Source organism: Dromiciops gliroides, chromosome 1, assembly GCF_019393635.1.
Source record: "Dromiciops gliroides isolate mDroGli1 chromosome 1, mDroGli1.pri, whole genome shotgun sequence".
Lineage (NCBI taxonomy): Eukaryota > Metazoa > Chordata > Mammalia > Microbiotheria > Microbiotheriidae > Dromiciops > Dromiciops gliroides.
The window spans coordinates 680329753-680346296 of record NC_057861.1 but is presented as its reverse complement, the minus strand read 5'-3'; the positions used below and the strand labels follow the sequence as shown (position 1 = coordinate 680346296).

The 16544-nt window shown below is 45.8% G+C and overlaps 1 protein-coding gene and 1 non-coding gene across 5 annotated transcripts in view; both read right to left on the bottom strand.

The window, feature by feature from the left end:
- Window positions 1–323: 323 nt before the first annotated feature.
- Window positions 324–16544, bottom strand: part of CCM2 (CCM2 scaffold protein) — a 134768-nt gene continuing 118547 nt past the window's right edge. For all 4 annotated transcript variants that reach the window (XM_043986678.1, XM_043986662.1, XM_043986685.1 and 1 more), the window contains exons 7-10: window positions 14990–15047; window positions 12853–12988; window positions 10626–10764; window positions 324–6573 (exon numbers count right to left, since the gene is read on the bottom strand). In XM_043986678.1, the coding sequence (XP_043842613.1) occupies window positions 6293–6573; window positions 10626–10764; window positions 12853–12988; window positions 14990–15047 (614 nt within the window). In that variant the 3' untranslated portion in view covers window positions 324–6292. The remainder of the gene's footprint in view (window positions 6574–10625; window positions 10765–12852; window positions 12989–14989; window positions 15048–16544) is intronic.
- Window positions 8738–8867, bottom strand: LOC122737753. Its single transcript, XR_006354532.1, has one exon. It is a non-coding gene; the product is annotated as a small nucleolar RNA SNORA63 (small nucleolar RNA).

Here is a 16544-nt window from a genome sequence, read left to right as displayed (position 1 = left end):
GGGATGTTCCTAAAGTTTCTAAAGCTACCTCTTTTAATTCCTCCTTACCAAAAGGTTAGGGAAATATAGCGCAGTAAAAAAGAACGTTAACTTTGGAGACAAAATGACCTGGGTTCCAATTCTGGTTCTTCTGCTTACTACCTGGTGTGACTTTAGGCACTAAGTCACTGGGCCTCAGCTGCCTCATTTTACAAAAATAAGGAGGTTGGACTGGACAGCTTCTGAGGACCAGACGCTCTAGACTGATGACCTATGTATGGGGACTCTGGGGCCACTTCTTAGACGACAATGCCGGTGTGGGACTTCAGGAAAAGAAGCAGGGATAGGTTGGGTGCTGGAATATATTTACCTGTAACAAAGACTCCATACAGAAAGCATACATACAAAACCGCGTACAAATGAGGTGAGGAACATCTTGCCATACATACAGCTGCCCCCCATCTCCCACAATCCCACACAAAAGCTTGAGGACATTTTTAATGGCTCAGGTGACTGTGTCAGGGGCCAAAGTCCTCTCAGTCTCACCAGCACAAAGCCCACTTGGGGAGACTGAAGTGCTTTCAAACTCTAGGGCCCTGATTTATCCCCATTCCCAGAAGCCCATAGGGCAAATTACCTTTGTATATAAATCTAGAGACCATATAAAAAATAAAGGCATCTCTCCCATCCAATCCCCGCCCTCCCCCCCCCCCACCCCCTTCACTACCCAGGCATAGCACTGGGGACAAATTTCAGTTTCAGAAACTGACCAAGTCCTGGACAAGGCTGGGCCAGGGAAGGACATGGGGGCAGGGAGAGAGGAAGACAATTATTCAAATAGCCCAGTACCCAGAGAACTTTGTTCCCAGTGACCCAACAATCCATGGCTACCAATACAAAAATACTGCAGCTCTTCTTGAGTCACGTCGCTCAGCATGTATGACAATGGCTACAGGTCTGTAACAGGCAAGTCCCTGAAGTCGATTCCGGAAAATCACCCCCAACCTGTCATCGCCTGAGCTTTGTCAGCTGAGCATACGCTAATTCCAGCACGGTGACGTCAAAGGCACTAACAATTCTAATGGCCAAAGTTCTGGGGAAGCCCCTAGCAAGCTGGGGTTTTGGTGAAGGGCCACCAAGAATACAGGTGGCCCTCATCTACACCATCAATGACCTGATCACCCCAAGTAAAGTCTCTAGCAAGCATCTACCATGTGACCAGCACTATGCTAGGTGCTAGAAACTTCATGTGTTAATCCAATTTCTGTGAATTATAGCCTATCTTCAATGCACCAGGAAGCTTGCTAGTAGAGGAATCCTCTCTAGAGTGAACAGCCATGCTCTACTTTATTCATTAGGTCAAACTGGCTTTTCATATTTTGCTTAAATCAGGAGAGACATCCAGCTTCGTCTCAAGCCTTTGGGGGAAGCAGAATCTCCAAAAGGGCAAGATTCTCTGCCCCCAATTCCCTTTGCATTTCCGTGCCCTAGGAGGGCATTGCATATCCATGGTCAGTTAAGGTTAAGCTCATCTCTGGGCTGAGCAAAGAGCTGTCAGCCTTGTTGTTCTGGGCAGAAGGAAGGGACAGTCTCCTTGCCCATTATTCTGTATAACAGAAACAATTGATCACCATCAGTCAACCAGGGGCTCTAGTCTGGCTAGAGGATCCTAGCTAGTGGCTGGGTTGGAGCTCATGGTGTTGGTGCCTTCTTGCTGGCAATTGTAGAGAATAGAATTAAATGCCCAATTCACTGTGAAGAACACTTGAACCCCACCCCTCCAAAGCCTTGAGGTGGGTAATACAGAAAGGGACAGATACGACAATGCAATTGTACCCCTAGGGCAGTCATGTTGCAATCTCTGAAGAGCTCAATTCTAGAGGGAGCCTTTTGGGGTGTTTGTTGCTACTCTTGTTCTTCTTCCCCAACCAGAGAAAGGGCTTTGGGATTTTAAAACTTTTGGGATTTGAAACTTGACAGTGAAAAGCTGCAGTGGGGGTGAGGACAGCCCAGGAGGTCTTGGAAAGATCTCAGTGGCAGGGACCCCAGAGACCTGCAGCATTAAGACAAGGATGAAGGTAGAGGTGAAAGGTATCCCAGTCAAGGTGGCCTTGTATGGCCGCCCACTTCTCCTTGCCTTTCCTTTGTGCCTGAAGAGCCTCAGGATAACATGAAAAGCCTAGAGTTGGAAGTTGGCAGTCTACAAAAGGAAAAGGAAGACTTGATCTTTTTACTCGATTCAGCAAAGAAAGATGTCAACCAAGCCAGTGGAATGAGCATCATCAGAAATGGCTCCAGAGGCTAGAAGGGGAAATTTCTGACCTGAAGAAAAAACTGAATGAACGATTGAAGTTTCTGAAGTGAAAAGAATCCACAGATCACACAGACTACAAACTTAGGCAGGATATATAGTTGTTGAAAAGCCGGAGTACAGTTAGTGTGTCAGATGAAAGAAGCTGATGAAAAACGTAGACACTGGAAGCCATGAGAAGACAACAGAGCCAGAGTTGAGGAATGGAAAGAAGTGTAGCTTGGGTGAAGAACTGGCTTGGAAACGAAGCAGAATTTATGGTCAGTACTGAAGAAGTCAAATGTCCTCTGAATGACCTTCTTGAAGATCGAAAGATCCTTGCTCAGGACAGCAAGTGGCTGCCTCCAGCAGTACTGAAAACAAATACACACGACTCTGAAGGCTCCTTCAAGCAGGAGGTTCCCACAGAAGTGACCCCCCGGACTGAGCCTCTCCCCCATACCAAGACTACGCAAGAGATGTATGATGGGGGCCAGGGGCTGTCAGTCACAAAGTTAAGGAAGTGGACTCTTCCCCTGCCCCTCTAAAGACTAGCCCTGCAGCCACCTCCTGGGAGAACAAGGCCCCAGGGGTGGAGCAGCAGTAGCAACACTAGCTTCTTCTCTGGCTGTGCCCATTAGTGAGGAGGGGGCACCTGCTGCCCCAGCCAAGCCTGGGAGCTATCCTCGCACTGCTTTAGAGGCTGCTGAGGGAGAGGGCTTTTAGTGACTCTTTTGCATTTCTGGTTATTTATTGCCTAACAAAGAGAAAGTTGTTCCCTTCTCCTCCATTTCCCAACTATCTTCCTTCTCTCTAGATGTTGCCTCTGTTGTGAGCAGGCTGCCTGGAACTGTTGAGCCCAGAGCCATTCTCATAATCCTAAAAAGTCCCACACAAATGTTGACATAACAGTTGAGGTTGCCCCCTTTCTGGGATTTATGTTGGAAGTTAGTCTGGTGCCGCCCAAATCAATAAGAGGTGTCTGCTCTAATCCCAAGAAGGTGACCGGGATGAGGCTTTATTGGTAGTCTTGACCTAGTTGTAAGTCTGAGTTAGGTCAGAGGCATGGGTCCAGGTTATACCTTGGGATGAAGGCATGCCCTGCGCTGTTGTTTTAGTAGGAATAGAGATCCTTGGTTTTTTAGCTCTTGAGACAAATTTTAATGATGCTTTGTTAATATTGAGCAAATAAATAAACTTTGGAATCTTTAAAAGCAAAACAAAACTCTAGCTCAGGCAAAGCTGAACCTGAATAACTCTGGAGTTAGGGTGCTTCTATCTGGCCTGGAGAGGGCTGAGTCCAAGACATTTCCAGAAAGATTAGGCAGTTCAATGGATTATGATTCCTCCTCTCTCCTTTTCCCTTCTCCCACTCCTCCAGAGCTGACCCCTCTCCTAAACTCTGGGTACCAACACCACTTTTCCCTGTGAAGGTTGAGTTCCTAGGTCAGTGCCATAGGTCCTACTGAAATCGATGACTAGCCAGCCATAGCTGCTCGGAGACAGGAAGTCAGTGGGGATGCATAGATGAACTGGGGTTGCAATGTGCAGCATATACCACATTAGAGCTCTCAATTAAAGTCTAGATTTCATATACATCTATCTTCTGGGTGAGATTTAGCATAGAGACTGAAATGATAGGCAGACATGCTTTCCATCTTGGGGAAAGCTGGTTGAGATTGTAGCCACTATTGAGAGGGCCCAGAGAAAGGAAGTCAAGAAGTTAGGAAGGAAGGTCTCTGAGAGGAGGTACAGAACAGGGAGATTGAGCTGGCACATATCTGTGATAAGAATTCTCATGAATCCTGCCTGACCTCCCAACAGAGGAGGGAGAACTGAAACACATCCATACTGCCTACAGCCCTACCTTGGCTTAGTTTCTGAGACTAGGTCCCCCGCACGGTGACCCTGCCCTCCCCATCCCAAGCATGAACTTCATCTTGGACTGGTTTTCCATTGGTCTGAGAATCCAGGATCCACTGAGGTGCACAGAGGGAGGTGGTGTGGTGAAGTAGAAGTAATGCTGGATCTGGGTTTACATTCAGTCTCTAGCTACTTACTGACTAGGTAACTTTGGATAAGTCATTTCACTTCTCTGGTCCTCAAATACTTCATTTTACAAATAAGAAGCCTGGATTAGATGACCTTTAAGACCCCTTTCCACTGTACATCTATGACCCTATGTCCAAGAATGAGAATTCAAAAGGTAAAGGTTTGGGCTGGGGACTGGGCGTTAGCCTGCCTGTGCTAAGGAGTTTCACAAAGAAACTTCCCATCTAGCAATGAGTCACGGTGGTAGAAACTGTGACCCTCTCATAGCTAACTTACATACATAAAGGTCACAGATGGCTAGCCAAGTCAGTGTCATGTGACCAGCCTCACTGGCGCTCAGTAGGAACATATGCATATGTGAAAGAGGGGGGAGGGGAGAAGAAAAGGTGGGGGGGGGTATGTGGAGGGGGCTGGGCAGAGATAGGGGGAGGCCAGGGCAAGAGAAAGCCCAAGAGAGAACAAAAGCAGGAGAATGAGACAGATGAAGAAGGAACATGGTGAGATCAGGGCCAGGAAATAGATGGAAGAAGGCAAGGGAGAATGAGAATGAGACTCTACACTAAACCACTCCGGGAAAGAGTCAGAGAGGATTTGCTGCGCACTAACAGTTTTACCCCAGAATGAAAACAGAGCTGTGACTGTCCCTTGGCAAAGTCTTGGGAAGCTTTATCTAAAAAGGAGTAGAAAATATAACCCTAGTATAAATTAAGGAATTAGGCTATTACGCCAAGAGGAGAGCAAGTCCTACCACCTTGGGAAGGCTGGCTTCCCAAGCCAGGATCAGTATGGCATATGGATTAAAAAAATAAGTGTCTTTATAAGAGCATATTTACACTACATGTACATTATATTATATACCTCATGCAAAGGTAAAGCCTCCCAGTTAAGTGAACATGATTTGGTCTTCCACTTATTACTATCTCTTGTCCCTCAGAGAATCCTGACCATTTGATCCTACAGGACTGCCACTATCTCAGCCCCAGTTCTAAGAAGGGAAAACCAGAGCAAGCCAGACATGAGGAGCTCCTTGCACCGACAGCTGCAGCTTCCTCTGGGTTTAGGGAAAGCAGCAGGGTGTCCAGGGAACTGCTGTGCTGGAGAAGGCGACGGAGACCACCCAACAAACTCAGATGAGTCCACACCTGGCCCCTCTCTGGCCAAGCCCCTATTCTCCAGGAATAGGTTTCTCCTAGGCATATATAAAAGAGGCCAGGATAGTCTCAGTGAACAGAGCACGCTCCCCTCTTTGGCCCATGAGATCTTATTAGGGCTGTGAACTGATGGGGGCAGAAGTCAGTGAAAACTCCCCAATGCCATATTCTACATAGCCCAGTCGAGTTCTCCAGCATCCCTGGTAAGCATTTAAAAGGGGAACTGCCTACCACCTAAAATGTACTTCTCTTGGCACATACGACCTCCCCATTTAGACTAGAAATGTGTCTGACAACAACAGATTTAAATTATTCACATTGTGATAAACTTCATTTTTCAAAAAAGGTCTCTGAGAGTTACAACAGGAACATCATGTGCAAAACTGTAAACTGTCCAGGGGAACTGAAGTGAGCCACAACTTCACAAAGTTGGCTCTTTTCCCCATCCTTCTGCCATCCCTTGGTTGACACACTCCTACTCAGGAACTTTCTGGGTAGTGGGTGGGAGCAAGGAACATGGACAGTTTGGACAATTGCAAAGCTCTCCTATATTCCTGGCACCCAAAAGCCCTCCTCTTCACACAACACATTCATTTCTTCACAGTAGAAGGGTCCTAGCTCACCTATGCTATCTAATGACACCATCCTGCTTCCCACCACTAAGGAAGGAAACAAGGGGTTCAACATGATGGCTGGTCCCCTAGAACCTTTTCTGAGGAAGGACTGGGATGACAGCTACGGGAGAGGGTGAGCCAGAAGGAGGGGAAGGCCCCTTCCAGGCCTGAGAGCTGTTTCTCCTCCCCTCCCTCACGCTTTTTCCTCATGAAGAATCCTGGTCCATACTGCAGCCGAGCGCCTCAATGTCATTGCTGATGTCAGAGATCATACGGTCCCATTCATCCCCTTCTGACGGCGCAGACTGGTCGTCTGAGCTGCCTGCGGCCCCATTCCCATTGGTGGTCGAGTTAGACGTGGTGCTCATTGCCCGCCGGTACCTCCCAAAGCTGTCGGTGATGATGCCTCGGCCATCCTTTACTCCAATTGTCTCCAGAAAGTTCTCAAAATGTTGGTTGTCTTTTTCTGGGATGAAGGGCCTCAGACCTGGCAGAGAATGGGGAGAATGAACTGAGGGGAGACAGAAAGGAAGGATAACAATCACCGGTGCTACCGAACTTCTACCACAGAGCAATTCTATCTCCTGCACTGTATGAGAAAGATGCACCCCGGGAGGCACAACCACTGGGACGGGAATGTAGGTATCGGAACGAGAATGGGAAATAAACACAATTCCATTATCTAGAGCTTGAGGCACAGGGGGAGGAGAGAAACAAGGAGGCGATATCAGGGCTTCTGCAGGAACACAGATTTCATAAGGTTTAGAGTTGGGAAGTCACCTAGCCCAATGCACTCATTTTACAGTGGCCCAGAGAGGGGAAGGTCAGACCACAAGTCAGGCCACGCAGGTGTAAGGTGAAGAACTTGTGCAATCACAAACAGCTCTCCCTCCAAAGAACATAAGTACTCCTTCTATCTCTATAACCCTTTATGACTTACTAAGAGCTTTCCTTATAAAAGTCCAGTGAGGTAGGTGGTCCCAGTGTTATTATCCTCAAATTATAGGCAAAGCAACTGAGGCTCAGAGAAAGGCAGTGCCTTGCCCTCAGTCACACAGCCAGAAGTGTGGGAGCTGGCCTCTGAATGCAGGTCTTTTGACTCTCAGTCCAATATTTCCCAGTATGCCATACCCTTTCCTTAGATTCGAATATTGTTAGAGGGTCCGGGGTCTGCAGCCAATTTGATTTGCTACAAAAATCAAACCTGGCTGTTGAGGATGTGCTCTTTTCCTTTGGGTTTTATATTCCTAATAATTCTCAACATCTTGATATAATCATTTTATGGACTAGGAAATAATGGCTCAGAGAAGGGATTGCTCTGGCCTGAGCTTAGTCTTTGGAGTCTAACTCAGTTCTCTGAGCTGACTCTAAGTCCTTTGGCCTCCCTGGGGCCGCTCTCTATTTCCTCCACTCTGCCCTCTTCTAGATCACCCTCGGTTGTAGTGGTCTCTATCAAAGATGCTAAACTCTGGGGGAAGAGGGAAAGGTGGTGAAGAGGGGAGCTGGCTGCAGAGTCCACTACCACACTCCACCAATCATCTGCTGAGGTAACAACTAGCAAGAAGTCAAGTTTATACAAAACTATTTATAGCTTCATAGCAATGTCTTGGTAAAACACCCTAGGTTCTGTCATCAGCCCACCACCCCAGACATGGCCTGGGCTTTGTGATGTGCTGCTCAGAAAGAAGTCAGGGAGGGAACTGCACACACCCATGACTGGGCCCTCCTCTATTCTACAATTCATTGAGCAATGACACAGAAAGGTTCTCAGAGACAATCATCCCTTTTCCATGGTGGTCTGCCATAGTGTATTAACATTGGTGAAGTATTTCATCCATTGTGGTGGCATGAAATCTGCAGAGGTGAGGTTTGGGCCTGATTAGACACTTTTTGGGTTCAAGTTTATTTCCAGTGTTTCTATTCTATTAGGGGAACAAGAGCTCCCTCTGATGGTTAAAACAGTAACTTTCCACTAAGCTAAAGCAGAATCTAATTAATTTAGGGACACTTCTGAAATGATTCCAAGTATAAACAGTAGATGGCACCTAAATAGTTGGGTGAAAATCAAAATTTGAAAAATGAATAAAATTTAAATGCACCAGGGGAGATTGCCCTTGAGTAAGGATACTCAATAAATTGGTCATTTAACACCTGAAGACTAACAAAGCCCATTTTAGTACCACTTACATGTTATGTCAAGCTTCCCCTTAATCTTATACAGGTGGCTCAGATTTCTTATCTCAGGTCTGTTCCTGTGAGACCTTCTTCATTACCAACTCACTCTGGGGGCTAACTTCCCTGGTAGGGTCTACTTTTTCACTTTCTATCGAATTTAGGTTTAGGTATATCTTTTTGGCCTTCCTGGACACTTCTGGTAATTTAATTCAAGAGCTATTTATTATGCCTGCTATGTATTCAGCCATGTATTAAGTATTTGGGAAGAAGGGAGGTGACCTTAAGAAGCTCAGAGTCTTAGTGATTCATAAGAGGAAACAGAACATCTGAAATAGAGAACAATATAAAACAACAGATAATCAAGATGATACGGATTACAAATGCCATGAGATTTCCAAGAAAGTAGTCCTTAACATGGGCTGGAGTAGCTGAAGGCTTCTTGGAGGAGGAGTGCCTTGATCTTTTTTTTTCCCCAAATGTTTGAGACCAAGTGTCCCTGTCTTACTATAGGTAAGTTAGACAGGGATAGTATGAAACATTTTTGTTTTGAGCAGGGGGAACGACAATATAGGCACTTCACAACCATATTGTAACTTATACCTGCAAGGGGTGCCTTGATCTTGATAAAAGTCAAAGGTTTAAAAGTATGGAGATCCAATCCTACTGGTACATATCATTGGAAATGCCCTGCATGTCTGACAGAGGATATGATCTGGCTAGCCTCAGGCACCCAATCAAAATGCAGGGCTAGGCACCATTGAGACAAGAGTAGGGTGGGATTGGGATTGTCTCATTCACTTCTATCCCCACCACCTGGCAGAAAACTGACCTGAAGGCACGAAGTCTAAGAGAACTCATGTGGATTGCTTTGCTGACTGGAGCTACCATCACTCCCAGGGGCTTAGTTATACTTGGCTGCTAGAGTAACATGGCCCTGAAGTCCTCAGTCACTCACAAGGCCTGGTGTCCAGTCCCCTTCTCCTTTGATAGCCCTGAGACCCCTCTTCTTTGAGCCTGAACTTGATGACTGGCTGCTGCCTCTCTGCAGCCTGTGGGATCCTAGAGAGGTACCGAGGGCCCCGGAGGCCCACATCTCTGTATGGATCTAGGTAGACCTGTCAGCAGCAACACAGCCGTGCTCCCGAGCTGTGGGGATGTGCTTTCCACTGCTGCAGACAACAGCCCCTCCAGGAGTCACTTGTTGCTAACTTCTGGGGAAGGACCTTGTTGAGCTTAGCTAGCTCTTGAGACTAGATGCGCAAGTCAGTTTCTGGGTCCCTCTGTAAAACCATTCCAGATTATCTCCATTTCACAGGTTAGGAAACTGAGAGATTAAATGAGTTAATAAATGATAGGACTGGGACTCAAGCCTAAAGCTCCAAATTTGGAGCCATACTTCTTATTCCCACTGAAAGACACTAATTTCTAGATGCTGAAAAATAGCAACAAATAACAGGACTAAGAAAGCCAGGTGACACAATGTGTAGAGCACCCACCCTAGAGTCAGGAGAACCTGAGTTCAAATTTGGCCTCAGACTCGACACTATCTGTGTGAACTAGAGCAAATCACCTAACCCTGATTGCCTTGAGGAAAACAAACCAAAACAACCAAATAACCAATTTGATTGTTACTTCATTCCATAATGGTATTGGGGAGGAAATCCTATCTGAAGCCAAGCATTAAGTCTTGATAATATGCCTTGAGCCAAACCAGTAGAGAGCAGAGTTCTAAGGTGCAGATTCCAAACCTAACTCTGAAAAAGATGAGCTCTGTGACCTTCACCAAATCACCCAAGTTCTCTGAATCTCATCTATTAAAGGGAGTTATTAAATGTCTGCCCTGAGTCCCTTCTAGAGGTGTGCAGACTGAATGAAAGAATATGTGTGAAAGTACTTTGGAAAATTAAGTGTTATGTAAATGCAAAGCATCTTTTTTTTTTTTTTAAATGGGCAGCTAAGTTTGGGAGGAGGATATGTGGCAAAGTCCATGGAGGGCTGACTGCTTTTGTTCTTGTCCATTCTAAAGACAGCTTGTCCCACAAAGGAGGTACAAAACATTTTTCAGGCTTACCCTTGTCCTGTAGAAGTGATTCAACTCCATCAGCCAAGACTGGCTGGCAAGAGAGACAAATGGAGAGACATCTATTGGATCAGGATCACAATCTCCCTGTTCCCCCACCAAGGAGCTGCCTCTTTCCAACCTCTGAAAACTCTTTCATGAATTGCTAAGGCTAAAACATTCTTCACTCAATGGCCGAACTTCTTGAAAAGAGCTAGGCAGGCCCATAGGGCCACATGACCACACAACTCGACCCCCCCGCCCCACTCTCTCTTTCTGTCTATATACAAGTCTTTCCAGCTCACCTAGCAACAGGAACTTCCTGCTGTCTCCATAAAGTTGCCGCAGATTGATGCAAAACTCATGAATGGAGGCCCCATTTCGGTACTCACGCAGCAGCATGGCAAACTGCTGGATCTCCTGGGATGACAGCTTGGTTCTCAGCTGCCAAGAGAATACAACCAAAGACCAGTGCTATCAGTCATCCCTCGTACCCGTATCCATGATTACCCAACTAAATGCCCCTGGAAAGCCTTGCAACACTGTGACAACTGGGGCCACCAGGAAGTCTAGAAATGAAGGAGAACCTTTTTGCCAAGTGGATTATGTGGCAGAGAAAAGACAACTTGAAGTTCCGTGTCATTCAGGTCCCCAACACTTTTTCTCTCTGAGGGAGTACTGAGCCTGCGGTCCAGGGCCTCAAGGTGAATCAGGAATAACCACCATTTCCCTCTCCCTTTTTTCTCACCTCATAACTGTACCCAAAGAGGGACCAGAGGAAAATCAGACCAGGACAAAATATGGGGATAAGGAGGCAAAGTCTCCCAGACTTGGCCCGAGTGCTAAACACATACTTTTTCACTCAGTCATGGAACTGCAAAGCTGACCTGGGCATTAATTACCTACCCTGTGTCTAAAGGATCTCTCCCCTTTCTGGAAAGGGATGGCTCTGATCTCCCTAGTCCCTTTTCAAGGCCCTCAAAGCTTCCCTGGCTGAGCAACTAGGACCCTTAGGGAAAGGGCCTTGCTTCCCAGAGCCGTTGGAAGAGAATGCCAGAGGCATGGCTTCCCCTTTGGGTGAATCATTTCGTAGGAAGTACTAGGAGCTTTTACCAGGAACAATGAGAATGACTGGTTATTTCACTAGAAGAATAGTGAGAGCACACAAGTCAGTGGTGCACAGGATCTTAGGATCACAGATGTAGACGAGGAAGGAAATTTCCAGGCTGTCTGATCTAAGCCTTCCATTTTACAGATGAGGGAGCTGAGACCCACAGAGGATGCTACCCAAGGTTACATAGGGAATGAGGAGAAGTTAATGGGTAAACTGGGCATCATTATTACATTTCCAGCAGTGTTTCTGGATTCACTGCTATGACCCTTTCATCTTATATCTTTTCTTTTCTTTTCTTTTTTTTTTTTGGTGAGGCAATTGGGGTCAAGTGACTTGCCTAGGGTCACACAGCTAGTAGAGTGTCAAGTGGCTGAGGCTGGATTTGAATTCAGGTCTTCCTGAATCCAGGGCCAGTGCTCTATCCACTGTGCTACCTAGCTGCCCCTTTTTTCTTTTCTTTTTTCCCCCTTCATCTTATATCAAAAGAAACCTGATTTTCCATCCTTAGCTCCTGCTTTTGATGCCTGCACTACACATCTTTGAAGAAGAAATCCTTCAAGGCCAGCTTTTCTTACAGTGCTGAGAGAAAAGGGCAGTAAAGTGGTGGCTGGGGTGGGGAGGAGAGGCAATGAGCCATCCACCATGTACTTGCAGGCCAGCCTATTAGAATCCTCAGATAAAAGTTCATATCCACCACAAAGCCTCAGACCTCTCTGGTCAAATACGGACTGAGAGGTTCGTTAGACCAGCCTTACAAATACTGAAATGCCCAAATGCAACCAGCTCTTACACTTCTCCAACCCTACCACCCCGCCCCCTTCCCCATGACATACTTTTTCTCATTGATCTGGTAGTAAAATGAATGAAATGGGAAATCTGGTGTATGACTTGATACTTGCCCTAAGTCAGTAAATAGGGACAAGGACCCTGGTTCAGTTGCGGTGGAGCAGTGGGATTCAGAATAAAGCCTTCTTTTGTGCAGTGCTCTTTCTAGCAAATTTATTCTATTTTTCATTAACTCTGTTTCTGACCCTTCAAGTTATCTCTCTGATTCTTTATTCTGAATCCCACTGCTCCACCACAACTGAACCTGGCTATGAATGGTCTGTTCCTCCAGGAGGCAATAGTGTGTTACCCAACAAGGCCAGTTGGCTACAACGTTCCGCGGTGAGGAAGCTTTGCATGCTGAAGGAGGGCAGCTACAATTCTTGGGCCCAGAATAGCCAAGCTTGGAGTACCCCTTCCCAAAACCTTGGCTCCTGTGTCTCAGCAGACAAGGCAGATGAGGGCCAGGTTAAGTTTTCTTTTGACACCCCCACTTTGACTGTATCTTCTATATGAACCACAGGGTGATAAAACATTAGCAATGCTGCCTGGCCCTTTGAGGAGGAGGAGACAGGGAAGGAGGCCAGGCACACCGTCATCATGTAGTCTTGCAGGAGTTCGGAGGCTGTGGTGCTCAGCTCACTCTCGCTGACTGTTTTGATGTGAGGAGATGGCTGTGTGAAGGAAGAGGATGAGGTGCCACCTGTATCCAGCAATTTTGAAAACAAGCTGAAACAGTAAGAACATAAATATGTGAGCAAGGCCTGGTATTTAATGAGCTGATTGAAAAAAAGTTTCTGCCCTGGAAGGGCTTACTGTTAAGTAAAGAAAGATAAGCTATCTATGTTCCTGTGTATGAATGCAGAGAGAAGTAGCTGTGCTGGGCTATGAAGGAAGAATGAGTTTCACAGGCAGAGATGCAGGAGTCCACTGCCAGCACGGGAGATGGCCTGTGTGGATGCGCCACGGCTGAAGAGGTCTAGGGGGAGGCTGGGTGAGAGCAGGGTGTCCAGCATGGTTGGAACACAGGAAATGTGAAGGAGAGTAGACCGAAAGTAAGACGGGAGTCATCCTGGAACAGCCTTAAGCTCTAGGAAAAGAGCTTGTCTTTTACCTTGCAGGGGATGTGGACCCACTAGATGTCCAGACTTGTGTATTAAGAGGATTATTTTGGAATCCAAGTCTTCTGGATTCCATGTTCACACTTTGGCACCCACGCCCTCCTCTTTACCATATGGCTGTAATCACCACCCCGTTCAGGTCCTCCTCACCTCCTGCCTCTAACCCACTCTCCAAACAGCTGCCTAAACAATCTCCCTAAAGCACAGACACGTCCCTTGCTCAGAAATGCCCAGCAGTTCCCCACTGGCTGAGAAACAAAATGCAAACTCCTTTGCCGGGCACTTAATACCCCATCCCCTCCCCCAAATCTGGCTCCACTTGCCTTTTTAGACTTATTCCAATTTAAATGGACAATTAACTATTTCCCCAACTTTGCCCTCTACCTTCTGCCTCCTTGTCCCTGTCTCTCAGAATCTTTGTCTGCTTTCAAGGCGCAGCTCAGGTGTCATCTCCTCCACGAAGCCACCTTGTACTGACCTGGTTGTTAGTGTTCTCTCTCTTTCTGATTTACCCTGAGTTATATTTATGTGTGTACACGCTACACCCCCACCTTCTCCTCCTAGTAGTTTCCAAATTCCCCGAGGGCAGGGCCTGTTTTATTTCTGTACCAGTGCCTTGCATACAGTGAGTGGTTAATAAATGTTTGTTGAATTAAACTGAAGAATGAATTAGAATGGGAAAAGACTGAAGATAAGACCACTTAGGAGAGGTGTTGAAGGGCTGAGTTAGGGTTGTAACAAGAAGGGATGAATGTGAAATTTTGTGTACATAAAATCAACAGGACAGAATGTGCAGAATGAGGGGGAAGGACGAGTCAAAGATGACAGATTTTGCACCTGAGGGATGAGGTAAAAGGTGCTATTAAACACGTAGGGAAGCTGGGAGGTTTTGAATGTAAAATAAGGGGTTAAGTTTGGGGCACATCCTGCGCTTGAGGTGCTGGTAGGACATCTAAATAAGTAAGTCCAGAAGGCAGGTGGAAATGTGACCATAAAGCTCAAGGTAATGAGCAAGGCTGATTGCCATGCTACAAACCAATTAGCTTAGTTCCATGGCATGTTGGCTATTTGTGTCAACCCACAGGGCAATTCATTCAGGGTAAAACTGCTACTCATAAACTGCTTCCTTGGATTCAGAAAGTGTTTGAATGAATTTATGCACCAGAGACATAAGAAGCTTTGCGATATGCCTAACTTTTAAGGATGGTAACAGTAAAGACAACTATGCTGTATGCAATGAGGAACATTCTTAGCTGAATGACCCATCATGCTGACACAGGATGGCAGTTCAAAGATAAGAGAATCTGAACATAAGAGTGGAGACAGATTGGGGAAAGGGTAACCCTACTCTTGGAAGCAGTTAAAAACATATATCCTAATGACAATAGATCAATAATATCATCTTTGGATATGAAATATGGCACATGATGCAGGCTGCTAAATCCTCCCCTACATTCAATCAACCAACGATGTATCAGGGGAATGCTTGGAAAAGGATAGCTCCCCTGAACTGGAAAGAAATGGGGAAATGGTCATCTGCTAGATGGCCTTGGCCTGACCCCACTTCAGCCACATCTGCTAAAGGATTCAGGGGACCATATCTACTCACAAAGAACTTGTTTCACTTTCATAGGCTTCTTTCATGTCCACCTTTGTAGAAGAGTCATCTGCAAAGAAAGTGGGGATAAACTTTTAAAGACAGGTGTAAGTACCTCCTTTTCAAGTTGCCAAGTCATAGATGAGTGCTGGAGTGCTTAGCTTTATGCTAAAGAGATAAAACAGCAAAAACAAATGAAACTTTGGTGCCCTATCTTCTTTGGGGTGCCTCTCTTGAAATTTTCCCCTTCCTCCTCAAATCACTATGAATCTACTGACCTTAGCACGGGTATGTTAGTCCCATCCAACATACTATAAGCAGTGAGCTCCTTGACGGAAGGAGCTGTTTCATTTTTAGCTGTCAGCCCCCCAATCTAGCAAGTGCCTTGAATAGAGCTAATAAACTTCTGCTGATCTGAGTTCAATAAACATTTACTGAGTGTCTCTTATGTACAAGACATGCTACCAGGCTCTGTAGAAGATACAAAAACGTCTAGGAAGGGAGATGATCAGGTCTGACCGCATCACTGCCTTACTCAGTAACCTCTGGATCAAATATCAGTTCTCATGCCCACTATTCCAGTCCCAATCATTTAGTTATTTATTTTTAAGCATTCCTTTTTTTGTTGTTGTTGTTGTTGTTTTTTTGTAAGTGAGGCAACTGGGGTTAAGTGACTTGCCCAGGGTCACACAGCTAGTAAGTGTTAAGTGTCTGAGGCCGGATTTGAACTCAGGTACTCCTGACTCCAGGGCTGGTGCTCTATCCACTGTGCCATCTAGCTGCCCCTGCCCCCCCCCTTTTTGTTTTTAGTAAGGCAATTGGGGTTAAGTGACTTGCCCAGGGTCACACAGCTAGTAAGTGTTAAGTGTCTGAGGCCGGATTTGAATTCAGGTACTAATGAATCCAGGGCCAGTGCTCTATCCACTGCGCCATCTAGCTGCCCCTGCCCCCCTTTTTTTAATAAAACATTTTGAATTCCAAACTCTCCTTTCCTCCAGCCCCTCCCCTCCCCATTGAGAAGGCAAGCAATATATCAATTATGTATGAAGTCATACAAAACATATTTCCATATTAGATATGTTGCCCCCAAAAGGGCAAGAATAATAAAGAAGGTGAAAAAAGTATGCTTCAATCTGCATTCAGAGTTAATCAGTTTTCTCTTCTGGAGATGGAGTGCATTTTTCATCATACGTCCTTTGGAATTGTCTTGGATCACTGTATTTTTCACATTTGATCATTGTTAGAATATTGCTGTTGTGTTCTCCTGGTTATGCTCACTCCATTTTCTATCAATTCAAGTAAGTCTTCCCAGGTTTTTCTGAAACCATTCCCCTCACCATTTCTTATAGTACCACAAGATGCCACCTACACTACAACTTATTTAGCCATTCCCCAATGATGGGCATGCCTATAGTCTCCAATTCTTTGCCACCACAAAAGGAACAGCTACAAATATTTTTGCATATATAGGGCCTTTCCTTTTTCTTTTGATCTCTTTGGGATACAGACCTAGTAGTGGTACTACTAGGTCAAAAGTATGTACAGTTTCATAGCCCTTTGAGTATAA